The sequence below is a fragment of the Podarcis erhardii genome, assembly GCF_964252035.2.
Source record: "Podarcis erhardii genome assembly, chromosome: 1".
In the NCBI taxonomy this organism is placed as follows: domain Eukaryota; kingdom Metazoa; phylum Chordata; class Lepidosauria; order Squamata; family Lacertidae; genus Podarcis; species Podarcis erhardii.
In genome coordinates, this window is record NC_138497.1 from 43,522,596 (window position 1) to 43,540,545 (window position 17,950).

The following is a 17,950-nucleotide window of genomic DNA, read 5'->3' on the forward strand; positions in this document are numbered from 1 at the left end:
TGCACAACAGCAGATTCTAGAAATGGAACCCCGTTTCTCAGTTCTGTGTTCCTTCATAGGCAAAACACATGGATTTATTGACCACTTCACCCCTTACATTGCTTCTTTTAGAAGTGGCTTGGGGGGGGGGGCAGGGCAGAGATTGTGGGAAGGCTGGTGAAGTGCAAAGGCATGGGACCCAATCCAGCACTCCTGCCGGTATGTTTGTACTGTGCTGACTTACCCTCCGCTCTGCATGTTGTCCCTTTCTCTCGTTGTAAGCAACAGTGAGACACACACACACATTGCAAAACTAGCATTATGGCTCCACTCCATCCAGCAAACTGCTTCTGGCTACTTTTATGCTTCAAGTGTATGCTATTTTATCTTCTTTGTGCTAGGTTTTGCTAGAACTATCCCTTCTGGAGAGTGTGGCAGACAGAGGTTTGCCCACTGTATTTTTATTCGTTCCGGTCACACTTCCCTTGTATCAGAGCATATCACACCCCTACAAGGAACCGGGGGAAGGGGAGGAGGCAGACTGGTGCAGCCAGTCACTTCATCTGCCCTGCTTGTCCTAGTCGGCCATGTTGTAGGGTTTGCCAAAGATGTTTTGGCATCTGAAGTGAAAAATCCAAGTGGTGAGGTAAATGAAATTATAAACAATGGGGTTGCATCCAATGAAGTCATCCTGCAAGGACTTTTGCAGTGGAACTTCCCCTCCCTCTCATTTCCCCATGTCGCAGTAATAATAATATAATAATTTATTATTTATATCCTGCCCATCTGGCTGGGTTTCCCCAGCCACTCTGGGCAGCTTCCAACAAAATATTAAAAACACTGTAAAACACCAGTCATTGAAACTTCAGATGTCTTCTAAAAGTCAGATTGTTGTTTATTTCCTTGACATCTGATGGGAGGGCATTCCACAGGGCGGTGCCACTACAGAGAAGGCCCTCTGCCTGGTTCCCTGTAACTTCACTTCTTGCAGTGAGGGAACTGCCAGCATTGGCAAACCCCCAGAACAGGAGAGAAAAGGGAGGTACCATTGTGGAAGTGCTTTTGTGAACGGGATGGCGCCACTGGATGCGAAGCAATGTTCTTCATTGGCTCTTACTGGTGTCCAGATCTTCTGCTTTCCTCTAACTCAAGGAAATGGCATTCTCGGACATGTGAACCAAGGTGACTAGGTGACTGAAGGACTCTGCATGTCTGAACTGAAGGCGGTAAAACATTTCGAGAATTCATAGCTGGGTGGGCATGGGTTCCTGATGCATTTCTCCTCTAAACAATTTAAATAGCCAGAGGAGGTTGGGCATAAAGCTGTGTTCTGTAGCAGCTGGTTTGCAATTGCAACACACTCTTGGGTGGATTGGTGGCCTTTTCTGCGTGTTTCCATCTAGGGTGAACAGAAGGGCAGTCTACCTGGGAAGCCAGGCATTTGGCAGGAGTCTGGATGGGCAGGTGCGAGCTGACAAAGAAGCACATACAGACCATTTCCTTTCAGTGTGAATGGTGGTAATTACTCTGAACAGAGCAAGTAATACCCGGACAATGACTAGTGCTAGAGTAACATGCCCATCATCGGATCTGGACACCGCCCAAAGAGAAAACAAATAGTGTTTTAACAGGAATATGGGTTGAAATAAACGGAAGCACTTTAGCATAACCCCCCCCATGCTCAGATGCATGGCTTGTATCCACCAGGTGTTGTGCATTCAGTAATTTGTGATGGACTGCTCCACTCAGAGGTCTGTGGCTGCAGAGGCTTGAATGTCATGATTTCCCCTAAAAAGGATCAGCATCCCATATTAGCATTATGTCTACAGTGAAGCAGAAGTGTGCCTGATGCAGAATCCAGATGCATAATCATGGGGGCTGGATGGCTGTTAGGGGGCAGGATAAGAATTTTAAAGGCAGTCTCACTTTGATAGAAACGATTACGGTAGTAGCTGAACCACAACATTTATAGTTGTATCTAGTCATGCACTGTCAGCTCGGATTTGCTTAGTATGGACAGCTGGTTTCAGACAGAGCAGTTTTTGCTGCTGTGTTTGTGGTTAGCATATTTGGACCGTGTTGAAGAATACAGGATGGGGGAAAAGGGAGGAGCAGTCTGCCTGCTCAGAGGTGACAATCTATTTGACATCCAGCTTATTCTCCCTTGAATTGTTTCAGTAACCAGTCTGCCAGGTTTTATTTTTAACCACTATGGGCCCTGCCCTTGGATCGAAGCTTTCTTCATGTTGGTCTTTGTGTGTGTGTCCTTTTTTTCAGACTATCTGCTGAAAGGGAAGGAAAGGGGATTGAACCAAGACAGCTATAGAGCAGGGTGGGGAATACGAACTGGCCCAGAAGCACGTAGTCACTTTCTCCCCACAGAGATTTCAGTTCCTACAAATTCTGAAGTCAGTGACAGGCTTTCTTTACAATGCCTTCTGTGGCATGTTGTGCTTAAACGCATTCATGCAAAAAGATGCATGAAACTGCCTGCTGGAGAGGGAAGCATCGGTTTTAGTTCCTTGATGCTGTATTTTTCCACAAATATAATTTCTTCTTCAACCTCAGTTTGACCCTTTGTGTTTGTTGTTTGCCGTTCTCGAGTGTGTTTTATGGACTTGAGCAACTTGCCCAGCAAGTACTGCAAAGAAAATGCATGTAGGAAAGGGAGGGAAACAGACACAACATTTCTAATATGAGGCTCAGTGCACTTTGATCAGTTTGTTAGGAAGGCTGAGCTAGCCAGGCGGTTTGAAGAATGGTGAAATGAGTGTTTTCCTTCAGGTGGTGTGTTTGTAATGCATGTGAGCATAGTGTGCAAGCAGAAGACGTTGCCTGGAAGCATGTTGCAGTGCAGTACAGTCGTACCTTGGAAGTCGAACAGAATCCGTTCCAGAAGTGTGCTCAACTTCCAAAACATTCAAAAACCAAATTGCAGCTTCTGCTCAGAAGCCGCGGTAGCCCTGTTGGATGTTTGACTTCCAAAAATAGTTCACAAACTGGAACAGTCACTTCTGGGTTTGCGACATTCGGGAACTAAGCTGCTCAAAAACCAAGGTACCACTGTACATGCTGCTTTCCTCTTACACTATCCATGGCGTGTTTCAGTTTCAGAAGTAACCTAACAATGGATCTCTTGCAGACAGACAGAGAAATTGGCCTGAAACCCAAACTATATGTGTAGTCCAGTAGACAGAGATATGAGACCAAGCTCTAGATCTCAAGGCAGGTGAGAGAGGCAGGCACATAGTCCAAGCTTTCTGCCACAACAGTGGCAGACTTTGGGCTTTCAAATTTCAGCGGTGCCCCCTGTCTCTCATCTGTTCGAAGTCATAGTTGTGGGGGCCCCTGCAGCCCAGTGGGGGCAAGCTGGTCACGCTCTCCTAAATCCACCTCTGCTCAGAGACCCGCTTGCTCTGGTCCAGGAATGGCACAGACCTGTGTTCCTTGTGCCATTTACAGCACCCCTGCCACAGATTAGCTACCAAGCATTATACAGTCACCTCCATTCACAATGTGGCAAGTGAAATACACCTGGAGATGGGGGCATGGGAATTGTGACATTGGAAAGACCACACCGAGGCCATAGAAAATGTACCTCTTAAACATGATGATGATGATGACGACGAAGACATTGTACAATGCAATTGAAATGAAAGGCAAAAATACATTTTTGTTAACTCCTTATGCATCCCAAACTATCACATGCTTGAGGTGTTTGTGCTGAAATACAATATTTGAAAGGGGGGAAAAGCAACAGTGAACACAGTTTTTTGCTATGGATGCAGCCCTGGTGCCTGAAAGAGCACAGATCTTTTGGTGAAGTCATTTCTCAGAAGAATGAACGATCTCAACATTGCCTTAGTCACCAGTGTGTATTCCTCAGAATAGGAAATAAAAAGGACAGGAAACCCCACCTTGTAATTACATGAATGGACATGTGTTACTCAAGAAAACTCACAGATCTGCAGCAGCTCAGGTATTTCATCTCCCACCTCCTTCACGTTTAGCTGCTAGAAACACCCATGCCTCAGTATTTTTGGATTCTAGACTCTGGTAGCTAAGCCACGTGCAATTACCTAAGAGCATTTATCCATGAAAGAGAGAAATAATCAAGGGCTGAGCTAAATCCACTTTCCCATGTCCAACTTCTTCCCCTCTTTCAGTCACTGAAAACTTGACTTCCCCGCTTCACATTTTTGGCATTCTGTCAGCTTTCTGCATTTTGAATGGTGCGTAGGTATGTAACAAAGATAGGATACTCCAGTTGAAAACCCCCATCATGATGTCGTTCTTCACTGTATGACTCTGTTTCCTGTGCCTTACCTTCTCAGCTGTATCATTGATGGAAGTAAAGCTGGAAATCACTTTAGGCAGGAAAAATGTTTTTAAAGACTGATCTCAGAGGTGATGTCAATGAAAACTGGGGAGTCTGATAAATTCTAATAAATGCTTCTCTTAGGCTATACACACACATTATAATACATTTTTAAATCCAAAAAAGATCCAGGGAACTGTAGAATGCCCCTCACAGAGCTACAATTTCCCCTACCCTTACAAAATACAGTTCCCAGGATTTATGAGGAAACTGTGTGCTTTCAATGTCTGGTGCATACATTCATATTAAGAAGCACAAAAATATTCAACTGAAAATTATTATTCCTTGCAAATGCCATCATACAAACAGATAACCTGTACCACTTGAGGGACTTGTCCTGTCCCCCATGCTCTAATTCAGGGGCAAAGAATCTGCTGTTGCTGTCTTCTGACTCCCACCAAACCCTGCCAGCATCAGGGATGATGGAAGCCGGAGTCCAACAACAAGAGCCCCAGGTTCCCCATCCCTCAAAAACATGACACAATGGGTGGAGGGCAGCAAGGGATTTATGTATTTCGTGTTTGTATTTTTATGTTGCGAGCTGCCCTGTGATCTTCAGATGAAGGGCAGTATGCACATTTAATTATAATAACAATGATCTGGTGGCCCTCTGGTTTTCATGCTGGCTCAAGCTAAGATGGGAGCCCAGCAACTTCTGCAGGACCAAAGGTTCCCCTCCCTGATTTAATGCAAAGAGGAAAGAGATGCTTCCCTCCCATAACAGCTGTTCCCTCCCCACCCTGCTCTCCAGCACCCTTGAGCAAAGGCCACACTGGGAGAATTCAATGGGGGCTGAAATCCAGCAACATCTGGGGAGACACAGACTCCCTGTCCCTGTTCTTAAAGACCTAGCTTGATTCTAACATTCTGAGCATTGGCATGTCTAGTTCCATGTTACCTCTCCGGAGCTTTGAGCAGAGATCTTTCCCAGCCCTGCTCCATAAGTGTTTTTCAAATGGAGATGTCAGGAACTGAACCTGGGAGCTCTGACCAGCAATGCATCTGATCTGCCTCCTGAGCTATGGCCTCTCCTCCCCGCAAACAAGCTACTGCTTGCAGATAGAAATCCAAGGGGCGAATGAAGATGGATGCTTTGGAATCTGATGTGTACGATATCAGGCAGCGCTGGAATTCCATCCCTGTGTCTTCTAATAATTCTCTTCCACGGGATGATGCATTTTGTGTTACAGGTTTTTGTCATCGCGGTTCATTTCTTTTGATTGTTGGCCATTCTCCTGAGACCTTTCAATCGATCGAGCAGTTCTGTAACAAAGTCCTGAATCAAAATCCATTAAAACAAGGTTTTAATTCATACAGTTAACTCACCCTCCACCAAATTAAAGTAGCTGGATCTTTACAACCTTCTGGCATGCTCCTCTTGCAAAGCATTAAGAAGCAGCTAAGCCATAATTAATTAATTAATTAAGCCATAATCCATGTGCTGCGCTGGTGCAGGCTCACCAGAGCAGCTTCATCACACTGGCCACGTGACCCGGAAGTGTCTCTGGACAGCGCTGGCCCCCGGCCTCTTAAGTGAGATGGGCGCACAACCCTAGAGTCGGTCACAACTAGCCCGTACGGGCAGGGGTACCTTTACCTTTACCTTTTAAAGCCATAATTAAAAGACCACCCCCCTCCGGGCTAAAATAGGGTAAGATTAAGGTTTTCAGGCAATCAGGGTAGAGCTTTGTTTAGGGTTGTTGCTGTGGCTGAGAAGTTGTGGTATCTGAAGAAGTGTGCGTGCACACAAAAGCTCATACCTAGAACTAACTTAGTTGGTCTTTAAGGTGCTACTGGAAGGAATTTTTTTCTTTTATTTTGTTTTGACTATGGCAGACCAACACGGGTACCTATCTGTAACTTGTGCTGTTATGTTCTTGTATTTTTATTGCTAGGCCTTTATTAGGAATTACCAGCAGATTGTTTAATTTTATTATAGTTTCATTATAATGAGATGTTTTCATTGGCATATTGCTTATAATACTATTTACATTTTGTTATGTCGTATAATTGGTAGTGAATTATCTTATGTAAACTTTGATATGAGCTGCTTTGGGTATGGTTTTCCATGGATAAGTGGCATGCAAATAAACAATGGTGCAGTAGCTGTGTAGAAGAGGAAACTTGGTGGGTGTAGCTTCCTTAACTAGCTCGGAACAAACAGCAATTTGAGTTTTCTGCAGATTGCCATTAGCTCTGATTCAGAGGCAAAGAGCGACTTTTCACTTCAAAAGCCCTTAGACACTTTAAGGCACAGGTCTGTTCCTAGAAATGCAGCACAAAAAGAAGTCTGGATGAGCCTGGAGTTGACATGACAGACTTGCTGAAACTCCTTCTTTCAAGCTATTAAAGATTCAGAAGCCCTGACCCTCGCTGGCCTGAGGCCAGCCTGTTTGACACAGTGGCTTTGGGGCACAAGGAGACAAAACGTCTTCTGCGCCATTACCAATTGCAAAGTTATTTTGTTAAGTAAGTAAATAGCAAGTGCAGGGCCCCCAGTCTGGATGGGGATCTTGGCGTGGCCCACATTGCAGTTCCAGTGTGGATCTATGTCCCCAGACCCACTTTTTGCATTGGAATAGAAGCTCCCGTTCACACCAATGGAGCTGTTCTTTTAATGCAGATGGTAGGCCTTCCTCCTTTCTGTTACCCTACAAAGCAGTTTTTAGTTCACACTGGTTCTCCAGGCCAAATGAAGACATATAGCGCTGACACCCAGGTCTCATCCCCTCCCCTCTTCCCCTGCCCCAGGCTGGATCAGGACTGCAGCAGGAGCAAAAGGTTAAAGGCCCTCTCCCATCAGTACCAGGGTTCCAGTCTGGACTGGGGTCCCCATACTTGCTATGCACTTTGTGAAAAGCCATTCATGCAATGGAGATCTTAGCAGACAGGTGGGAGAAGAATCGCCATGTATTTTTAAAAAACAGGATCAACTACATGACAGATTCTTCTCCCCGCTATCTTCTAAGATCACCATAAGGGGATTTATTTAAATATAAACCAAATGCCAACCAATTTATAAATATAAATTGAAATCTATTCTTGGGGGACTTCAACCATTCTACCCTGGAGTGCAAGTAGAATGGAGAGACTCAGCTGATCAAGCAAATTAAATGTAAGTCACGCATACCAAAAGCACAGCAATTGAGGTTCTGGACTGTACCACTTCAGACTCCAGGTGGCAACTCTTATGTCTGAATACTCATCTACACGAAAATAGTTCCTGCTTAGAAAACAGGTATGTCAGGAAGAAGCATTCTAGCTTAGCCTATTTCCTGACTCAGTTTTTTTGGCCTTTTTTTTTTGTCTGGAGGAACATGTATTTGTTCATTTATTTGTTAAATGTACTGCAGATTCCGGAGTATTAGGCAAGTGGGCATATTAGATGACCCCCCAAATTGGCAGCTGCAATTTGGGGGTTCGTCTTACAAGCCCACTTGCCTAATACGCTGGGCAGCTCCGCACCGAGAGAAAGCCGCCCGGTGCAGAGTGGAGCCAGCCACCCGCTGCTTCAGAAGCAGCCGGGGGGCTGGGCTCTGTGCCAGGAGAAAGCTGCCCAGAGCGGAGCACAGCCTGCAGCCCCTGCTGCTGCTTCAGAAGCAGCACAAGGGGCAGGCTCCGCGCCGGGCGGCTTTCTCCTGGCACGGAGCGGAGCCGCTACAGCAGCAGCAGGGGATGGATACCCAGCGTATAAGATGACCCCCGACTTTTTAACATCTTTTCGGGGGTTAAAAAGTTGTCTTATACGCCGGAATTTACAGTATATCCCGGCCTTCCACCAAACGCTGCTGTGGGCACCATTCAGCCATGTAAGCCTCCACTTGCCCTTTAGTAACTGAAGGTTACTGCTGCTATTTTCTAACAGAAAGAGAGAGATGCAGTCCTGAAGCTAGATCACATATTGCCCTTCATCCCGCTTGAGTTACACATCTAGAAGCCGCCTTCCATGTGCTTATACCCCGCCAGCTGTACAGGTGGTGACTATTTTGCACACATCCAATTGTACCGAGTGATGGACTTTGTGTAATGCTTCAAGCTAGCACTAGCACCTTTCTACCCAGCCACATCTGAGTGCTATCTTATTGTTCACAAGTAAATCATTCACCAACCCTGCTTGTTGTGTTACCTTTGAACAACTTCTACAAGGATTGGTCAAGTTACCATGGAGATCAGCAATGGTGAGTCAAGAAGTTCAACTGCCACTAGTTGTAGAGAAGGAAAATCTCGCCTCCTTCAGCTGTAGCACACAATATGGTTCAGAGTCCTATTTCAATAGATAACCCGATTGATTTCCCTTCCAAACATACCGTAATTACAGGGTGGTGGTATGCAAGTAATTTTCTCTGAGTAGACCGATTGAAATGAATGAAAACGAGTGGTGTCCTTTGCATAACAACACAGTCGCCTAGCTGATGTGCAGCTCTCTGCATGAGGGATGGGTGTTAACCTTGAAGGGAAAGTTGATGATAGTGACTCCATGGATGAACCAACGCAGGAAGAAGAAGAAGAAGAAGAAGAAGAAGAAGAGGAGGAGGAGGAGGAGGAGGAGGAGGAGGAGTTTGGATTTGATATCCCGCCTTTCACTCCCTTTAAGGAGTCTCAAAGCGGCTAACATTCTCCTTTCCCTTCCTCCCCCACAACAAACACTCTGTGAGGTGAGTGGGGCTGAGAGACTTCAGAGAAGTGTGACTAGCCCAAGGTCACCCAGCAGCTGCATGTGGAGGAGCGGAGACGCGAACCCGGTTCCCCAGATTACGAGACTACCGCTCTTAACCACTACACCATACTGGCTCTCATACTGGCTCTCAGAAGGAAGAGGAATGAATGTCATGAGAACTGAGTAGTTCTCTTAGGGCCAAACTGATGTCTGCCTGATATTAAACCTTATCATGTTTTTCTTTCTTAAGTACAGGTGTAGGGGTGTCTGTGTGTGATCCTTGCAAGGAAAGTTGAACATCCCTTGTGTGATCAGAGCCAAAATCATCCTCCCCCTCCAGCATCTAATACTAAAGAAAACTTACCATTGCTATCAATGGGAATTTTTTTCCTTAAGCATTTTAGCTGCACAAGGAAGCCAATTTTGACTCCGATTGCACTGGAGAGGGAAGAAATAAGCCCCCACTAACTTCCCTGTAATAATTTCTTCCCCATATGCTTGTAGTTAAGGAAAATGAGACTTGATACATAGCTGCACCTTAAGAGTAGCATATAGTTTGAACATAGGAAAGCTGCCTTATAGCATGTCAGGCCATTGTCCATCTAGTTCAGCGTTGTCTACTCTGGCTGGCCATAGCTCTCCAGGCTTTCACACAGGGGGACATATCCAGACCTATCTGGAGATGGTAGGAACCTGATACCTTCTACCACTGAGCTACAGCCCTTCCTAAGTGAGTTTGGCTCTACTGCATTCAAAACAAATATATTTAGAAGTAGAACTTCCATCTTGGCCACCCACCACATTCAACCCTAGTAGTTTTGTGCTATTTGGAGAAAATAAACTGCACTCCTGTTTATCCAAATTTTGGCATTATCCAAACCTCTTGGTTGAGCCACAAACCGTTTGGGATAAAATAATTTATACCTGTGTAAGTATGGCTGAAAAATGAAAGCATGAGCAATGCACACTAAACATAGCTTCAAAACATCTGTAGAACTGGCTGTTCAGCTGTTCTTAGAGCAAAACACTGTGATATTAAAGCATCACCAGTGCTTTTTTTTCTTCTAGAAAAATAGGTGCCAGTTCTCACCATGAAGTTGTTAGAGTAAGTGCCACAATTTTTAACAACAACAAAAAAGGTGCCACTACTTGATTACTTCCTGGAAAAATAAAAAAAAAAGCACTGACAATTGCCTTGCTCTATGCTCACCTCTGTAGGTCTGGAACATTCCTGGAGAATTTCCTACAAGATAAGATAAAACATTTATGCATGTATTTGAATTATATATCTCTATATATCTTCCTCTACATTTTACCCCCGGGGCAAGGAAGCAAAATCTCTTTGGTTGGCAGCCAAAAGAACACAGGAAGCTGCCTTCTAGCGAGTCAGATGATTGGTCCAACTAGCTCAGTATAGTCTACCCTGATTGGCAGTTCTCCAGGGTTTCAGGCAGGGGCCTCTCCCAGCCCTAACTGGAAATACTGGGGATTGACCCTGGGACTTTCTGTATGCAAAGCAAATGCTCTTGCACTGAACCATGGCCTTTCGCTTATCTGCAATAGGAGTACAGTCATACATCAGGTTAAATATGCTTCAAGTTGAACGCGTTCGAGTTGCGCTCCTTGGCAACCCGGAAGTAACGGAGCACGTTACTTCTGGGTTTCGCCGCTCGCGCATGCGCAGACGCTCAAAATGACGTCATGCGCAGAAGTGGCGAAAAGCGATGTGTGCGCGCAGATGTGCCGTCGCTAGTTATGTTTACCTCTAGATGCAAACGGGGCTCTGGAACGGATCCCGTTTGTATCTAGAGGTACCACTGTATACCACACTGGGCCACATGAGCCAATCATCTGACTCTGTATTAAGCAGACTCATATGTTGAAAACTGATGTACTTTATGGACAGTCTCTCAAAACACTCCCAAGTCTGAAATGGCCTGCCTGCTTTCAATCAATCTCAGAATTCAACCACATGCAAAAATGGTACACAGAGCTTGCACCCCATGCCACCCCGCCCTGCAATTCCAGTTATTTAGTTGTGGAGGACTCCGTTCTCAGGCACCACATCAAAAAATGGGGCAGATGGTTTTGTCTCATTGAGTCACGCTGTGTTCAACATCTCACGGAGAACCTCCTTTCATGATGACTAACATTGCAACGTTGGAAAAGGCTCCTTTGGTCCCCACAAACCGTCTAAATAGGCAGTTAAAGGTGCCTCTGTCCAACCTGCAGTTTAGATTTCTGCTCCTCGTTAGAGACGTCAAGAAGATCCTCAATGTCGATTTCTGGCTCTGGAGTGGCTGTGGCTTCTGTCTCCTCCTGCAACTGGAGCAGAATCACCAATGCTCAAATTACACAGGCACTGCCCTTCATGTTTTGGGGTTGCCCCCTTCTCTATTGCTTTTAGAAGGCACTGGAACCAACATCTCTTTCCTCCCCACCTCAATCTCTAATCAGATGCCACCACCATCCTGCCTGGGCTTCTCCAGCTCCACCATGTCTACCAGTCTGGTTGAAGCTGGCCAACTGGCCCCGGGCCAGGCATAGCTCTGTTTATTCAGGCAGAACCACTCCTGTTACGTCCCCAGGCAGAATCTTTCTTTAGCTAGTGCCTGGCACTCTGTTTGATCAGATACTTGCACCTGCCAATCAAGAGCCTCCTGCCATGCTCCAACAGCTCCAGTGGCCTAACAAGTGTCAATGAGACGTGACTTTAAGCACATTTTTTAAATTGTGGGCTCTTAACTAGCCACACCTTTCTTAGCAGCTGCAGGAAGACCCCAATCTGAATCAGGATTCTGGGGTGAGGGGGTTTCCCTGTGCTGTTTATCCCATGAATAAAAAAAAATCTACCCCAACCTCTCATTTCCACCTAGCTGTAATGAATTATTACTATGGATTTGGTGACAATAATAAATACTGTAGCATCTCATATAGTACTGCTACCCAGGTAGGGTGGTTCTGTTTCATTCAGGTGTATGTGTGTGTACACTTAATGAGGCACATAACACCTTCAGTTTTTGTTTCTTCATCTGGCCCACCCATTGCTACTCTGAAGGTAAACTTTATAAATATACATAAATTTGATTGACTGAAGCAAATTTCAAATGGTTGCCTCCTTTATCTTTCCAGGACCTCCACACACAGTCAGATTTCAGTTCCATATTACACAGACAGGTCAGCAAATGTCTTGATTACTTAACAACCTCCTTTCAATAATGTTGAATATCCTCACCTTTACCTGTCTTTGAGAAGCAGGGATAAGGCTGCTGGAAAGTAAAGCATCAGCAAAACTGTGTCGGGAAAACAACCTTTGGAACTGAGATAAGAGGGCCAGGCATTTACATGCTGCCTGTACAGAAACAGGCTTGAAATACGCTTTTCAGTGACCCCAATTGTGAAGGCTAGCCCACAATTAGTTTGGTTGTTAATAAGCTCCCTCAACCTCCTTCACCCCCAGCAAAGGATCCCAATAGACTAATTCCACCTTGATTGGCAGAATTGGCAATATTACAGATGCCACATAACACCCATTCGGCCTTTATAAGAACACAATAGTGTGTCAGCATCTACACTTTGGAACTCCCTGCCAAGTGATATCAAGCAGCTATCTTCACTATATTCTTTTTGGCACTTGTTAAAAACATTGTTTCGGCAAACCTACCCAGATGCTTAGAAATGCTGGTGTGAATTTTAATCTGTTTAAATAGTTTAGCTTTCTGTATATTTAAAAGTATTGTTTAAAAAAATTACAATCGAGTGGTGTATGCATTTCATGAAACAAACAAACTTATTTTAGGTACAATCAAATTATCAAATGGTCTTCCAGACTTAGAAATTTAGTGGTGCTATTGAGGGACCCTGCTGAGACCTCATTTAGAGTATTATGTTGAGTTTTAAGTTCCATAGTTCAAGAGCTGACAAGATGGAAGAGGACTCTACAAGCATGGGTAAAGATCTCAGGTGTTTCCAGGTGTGATAATTAATCCGACACAATAATTGCTGTCCTGCTTTAGGCTGCAAGTGGAATAGCAACTCTGTTTTCAGGCTTATTGTCTTTAGGATTCAACATGTACCCAGGTGGGTAGCCCCCCCCCCAAGAAAAACAGCCTCGAATGCTGAGGTGTCATGATCCATGACTTGGGAACCGTGCAGTGCATTGTTCAGATGAAGTTCAGGCTACTCATTAGAGGAAGAACAAACAGTGCCTTACTCAGGGCTAGCAGACACAGTCCTGCCACTATCTTCTGACTTAAAGGGTGAGTCCCCTGCATTACTTCTGTCTCTCAAACCTTGTAGAACCCAGAGACTACAAAATAAGGCAAGGGACCTTTAACCAGCAGACAAACTCTTCCAGGGCAGTGGAATCTGCCACACTTTAGGCTTGGTTAGACTAAACAACAACAAAGGCTATAGCTCCCTGCTGCAACAGCTGCTCTTGTGGCTGTTTTAGAGGGGGGCTTTTTGGAGCTGTCCAAGGTCCTGGATGCTCTCTGATTGGCTTGTGACTACTAGACAGTGCCTTCAAGTCTCAAGTGTCCATGGGGAGGAAGAGAATTCTCACTTCAGCAAGGGCATGGAAGAAAGGGTTAAATGTCCCCCCCTTTCCTCCACTTGCTGCAGTCTTGATCATAGTTACCTCCCTTTGGTGTGATGTATGGGGAGAGTAGAATTGAAATGGATATAAATGCAATGCTATTTGAGAAGGGAAGGGTTAAAGTAATATATCTGATTCATAGATAGGAGAGATGGATCATAGGGAAGGAAATTGTTAGAGCAATCTATACAATCCATAACTTGCCCAACAACCTAATAAGCAGCTGCCTGATAGGTCATCTACCTCTTGGGAAACTGAGCTTTGGAAAAGGATGGAAGTTGAAGAAGATCATCATGGGAGGATGTTTTGACAACAGCATCATGCAGATTCCCCATAAAAAGTGAGTGAACAGAGGGTAGGTGTTCCACAGAAAATGCCCAGTGTGAAAGTAGCCACAGAAAGTAAATGTGGATTAAATGGTTCAAGGTGAGTTTGGAAATGGAAAACATTTATTCAAGTTCATGCTACAAAACTCATTGGGATGACTATGGACAGATTTCTCAATCTCTCCCAGCTGATCATCTCCACAAAGGGATGTTGTGAAATTAAAATGCCCTTGCAAATTGGGCAGGACACACATGCCATAAATCAATTATGCGTAACAAAAATGTCTGCAAATGTGACCTGAGGTTGGCAACATCGACCCTGCTGTGTGGGAATCCTTTGTAGACAAGCACAGTGTCTGGAGACATGCAGTCAAGTTGTGTATCCATAGCAATGACCTGAGGAGGAATGACCACTGGGAGAAGAAAAGCCATGGTCCATCTGCAACAGCACAACTTGAGGCCTTCATCTGCCCCCGCTACAACAAAGCATGTCTCTCCTGCATTGGTCTCTACAGACCCAACAGGTGCTGTAACTTCCCAACAGTTTGACTTCACACATACACCCAAGGCAAACCCCTTCATTGTCTCCTGAGACAGATGGATGCCAATCAAAGTCAACCTTCCCCACCCTGATCCACCGTGGTTGTTTTAAATTCAGGTTCCCAGCAGCCCCCGCCATCAGGACAATGGTCGGGGATGATGGGAGGGCACTAAACTGGGGAAGGCTGCCCTAAATAAAAAAGCAAATCCTTTGAGGCCAGTCTAAAATATCCAGAAATTCTGTAAGATACCCAGACATGCTCCAAACATTTTTAGAGATATTGGAGAATAAAAGGGAAACAGTCATCCATTCTTTCAACTTGCATACAGGACAACAAACAATGGCTTTTAGTTGCAGGAAGTAGATTTAAATTCAAGATTAAGACAAACTTCCTGATCATGGGAGCATTCCCACAACTGAAAAAGCTACTTAAGAAGGTGGTGAGGTCTTGGGCTTGGAAATTTCCAAGGTAAGAGCAGAAAGGTGTCTGCCAGGAATGCTTTTTGGATATAAGATGTCTTTGCCTCAGGGTGGAGAGTTGGATGAGCTGATCCTTTCCAGGCAGACGCTTTGTGGCTCTACCATTAAGCCCCAGTCTAATCTCACACAGCAATCTCCTGCAGAATGGGAGTGGGAGAATTTAACAAGTTAATGAGTGTGATAGTGAATCACATTCCTTTATCACCAAAACAGATGTCCATTCCATTCCAAGCCATACATTGTGCTACAGACAGTCCTGGCATAGGTAAAATTCTTTGGGCTTATGTGTGATGTCTTTATCCAGTCAAATAGTTACTCACCTGGTACTGATACAGCTCTTGCAACTGGGCATCAATCCACTCCTCCAGATCTAGCCATCTCTGAAGATCTTTTCGGTTATACTTGATGGTTAATTTGCCCAGCCTTCTGTGGGACGTTTCCTCTTCTGGTTTCTCTGGAGCATTAAAAGTGACCCGAGGAAGGGAACTTGGACCCTGGGCTATGCTCACTAACTGTCCCACCTCCTCTGTACTCTCCGGGGACAATGCTCTCTCTTCCAGCATGTTTCTTCCCCCTACCCTCCTCCTCCTCCTCCTTCAAAAAATTGCCATTGATTATTTTCAAAGAGCAGAAGAAACTGGCTGTGGTGTCCCAGAGCAAGTTGCTAGATGAAAGAGAGAGAGAGAGAGAGAGAGAGAGAGAGAGAGAGAGAAGTCGCAGGAGAAGCAATCAATCAGCTGCTCTAGGAAAAAGCTGATTTGGTTTCACTGTTAGTGACACTGACAAAAGCAATGTGGGAGGGAGAGTAGTTGTAATAACATCTGTTGTTAGAAGAGGCTGAGCGATCATAGACCGGGCAGACAGAGTCCATTAATGTTTTATGCAATCCACTTCCTGAGGAGAATGAGCTAAGTGGGGATAATTGAGAGCGAGGAGAGGGAAGGCAGGCAATATTAAATTGCGTGTTTCTGAAATATGCAAAAAACAACCACCACACATCTCTCTGATGCATTTCTGATCAATACATTTTGTGCTTTAAATATGCTATTTCCTTTTAATAGTCTAACTCTAATACCCTTACGGTAAGGAGGCCTCTTTCTGATACAGTATCTATCTATCTATCTGCTATCTATTGTTGTTGTTGTTGCCACTGCTCGTGTTGTTTTATTAAATTTGTATACCACCATATACCCCCAGGTCTCGGGGCAGTTCACAATACACACACACACACACACACACACACACACACACACACACACAGCTGTGTTGAGTCAATATTGCCATAGAAAAGCAGGATATATATTTTACCCCCCCCATCTCTTTATTTATTTATTTGTGGCATTTCCTTATAGGAAAAGGTAAAAAGGTAAAGGACCCCTCGATAGTTAAGTACAGTCAAAGACGACTCTGCGGTTTGGCACTCATCTCACTTTTCAAGCCAAGGGAGCCAGCGTTTGTCCACAGACAGCTTTCTGGTTCATGTGACCAGCATGACTAAATGGCTTCTGGCACAGTGGGACACTGTGACAGAAACCAGAGTGCACGGAAATGCCATTTACCTTCCCGCCACATTAGTACCTATCTATCTACTTGCACTGGTGTGCTTTTTGAACTGCTAGGTTGGCAGGAGCAGGGACAGAGCAGCAGGAGCTCACCCTGTCGCGTGGATTTGAACCACCAACCTTCCAATCGACAAGCCCAAGAGGCTCAGTGGTTTAGACCACAGCGCCACCCACGTCCTTTAGTTGAAAAGGCTTTTAGAACAGCTTACAAAAATCCATACCGAGGCAGTCCCTGTCTTCAGGTCTGTGATCTAAAAATACATGACACATGAGGAAAAAGGAATGGAAGGGAGGAGGGGTAAGTAAGCTCAAGTCCAAGTTCTTCATGTTCTTATAATGCAGTTCTATAAGTTATGGCTGTCCTTCCCTCATTAAAAAGGAAGTCTACCCTGGAAGCACTCTTCACTCCCAGATCAGATCCAGAAGCTGAGCAGGTGATAATGCCCAGACCAGGAAGACCAAGCAGCTCCTGTTATAAAGGTCTTCCCTCAGAAAGATTACTTGATCTATACATCTTGCCCTTCCCAGACCAGAGAAGGGTGTGCTCAGAGATCCATGCCTCGTAGACTCCAGGACTGAATTAAAGATTTAGATCTCTCTCCAGGAAGCTTCACTTGGGCTTGAGGCCTTAAGACTTGTCAGCCAGCAACAATGTCATTGCTTTGTAATAGAGCCTTAAAGTTACTACATGTGGGGGAGGAGGAGGTGAATTTCTGAAATAAAAATAAAAATAAAAAATTTCTGAAATACCAGTTTGAACTTGAACCTGGCTAAGAAAGAAATTTAAAAAACAAGTCCAGTTTGTAGAAATGATTTCTGAATTAGATTCAATAGTGGAAACCAACAAAATCCCCTATGTGATAGTTACTCTGATTCAATGCATTATTTCATATTTTGGTACATGAAATTAAACCTGAAACACAAATTTGCAAATATTTTTTCAGTTGGCAACACCAATTTCACCAAAGGTTAATGTGACATTTCAAATTTATACTCTGCATGTGAAATTTTACCTCAAGTCTTTAGACTTGTTGACATCTCCTGTCACGGACTGGTTGCAGACCTTTCTCATAAAAGTTAACGTTTGTATAGGTCACTGTACTAAGAAAAGAAATAAGAGGAGACATGTACAGACACATGTCTACAAAGTCCATTATAGTCTTAGCCAGGATCCGCATTCCATTCAAGCAGAGAATGAAACATATTACAGTTGTTCCTCAGGCAGTTAGAAGAAAGATGTTTCTGTTCTGGATCCAATTAAACTACATCCTCTTCCAGTAGCATCTATTCATCTCTCTGTCAAAACTAACAACTGGTGCACACACTAAACAATTCAGAAGCCATTTCTACAAGGAGCCAGGCCGTTGTAATCTCCTCGTGTCCTACTGCAGAGTGGGAAGCCACATTGCAAAACCCACAGAGTGATGGTC

General features: G+C 44.5%; 1 protein-coding gene across 3 annotated transcripts; it reads right to left on the bottom strand.

Annotated features, from left to right (window-relative positions):
* Window positions 1-920: 920 nt before the first annotated feature.
* On the bottom strand, window positions 921-16,018 carry PPP1R14D (protein phosphatase 1 regulatory inhibitor subunit 14D). 3 transcript variants are annotated; one of them, XR_014157758.1, is made up of 5 exons: window positions 15,279-16,018; window positions 11,241-11,339; window positions 10,225-10,257; window positions 7,488-7,580; window positions 921-5,633 (listed from the first exon to the last, which is right to left on the bottom strand). XR_014157758.1 is itself a non-coding variant. In XM_081866983.1 (4 exons), the coding sequence occupies exons 1-4, from the start codon at window positions 15,519-15,521 to the stop codon at window positions 5,603-5,605; spliced, it is 393 nt and encodes a 130-aa protein (XP_081723109.1). In that variant the 5' UTR covers window positions 15,522-16,016; the 3' UTR covers window positions 921-5,602. The 3 variants fall into 3 exon arrangements, 2 of the variants coding, with proteins under 2 accessions (XP_081723109.1, XP_081723108.1); XM_081866983.1 differs by lacking the exon at window positions 7,488-7,580 and having other exon boundaries at window positions 921-5,620; window positions 15,279-16,016; XM_081866982.1 differs by lacking the exon at window positions 7,488-7,580 and having other exon boundaries at window positions 15,279-16,009.
* Between the last annotated feature and the right edge of the window lie 1,932 nt (window positions 16,019-17,950).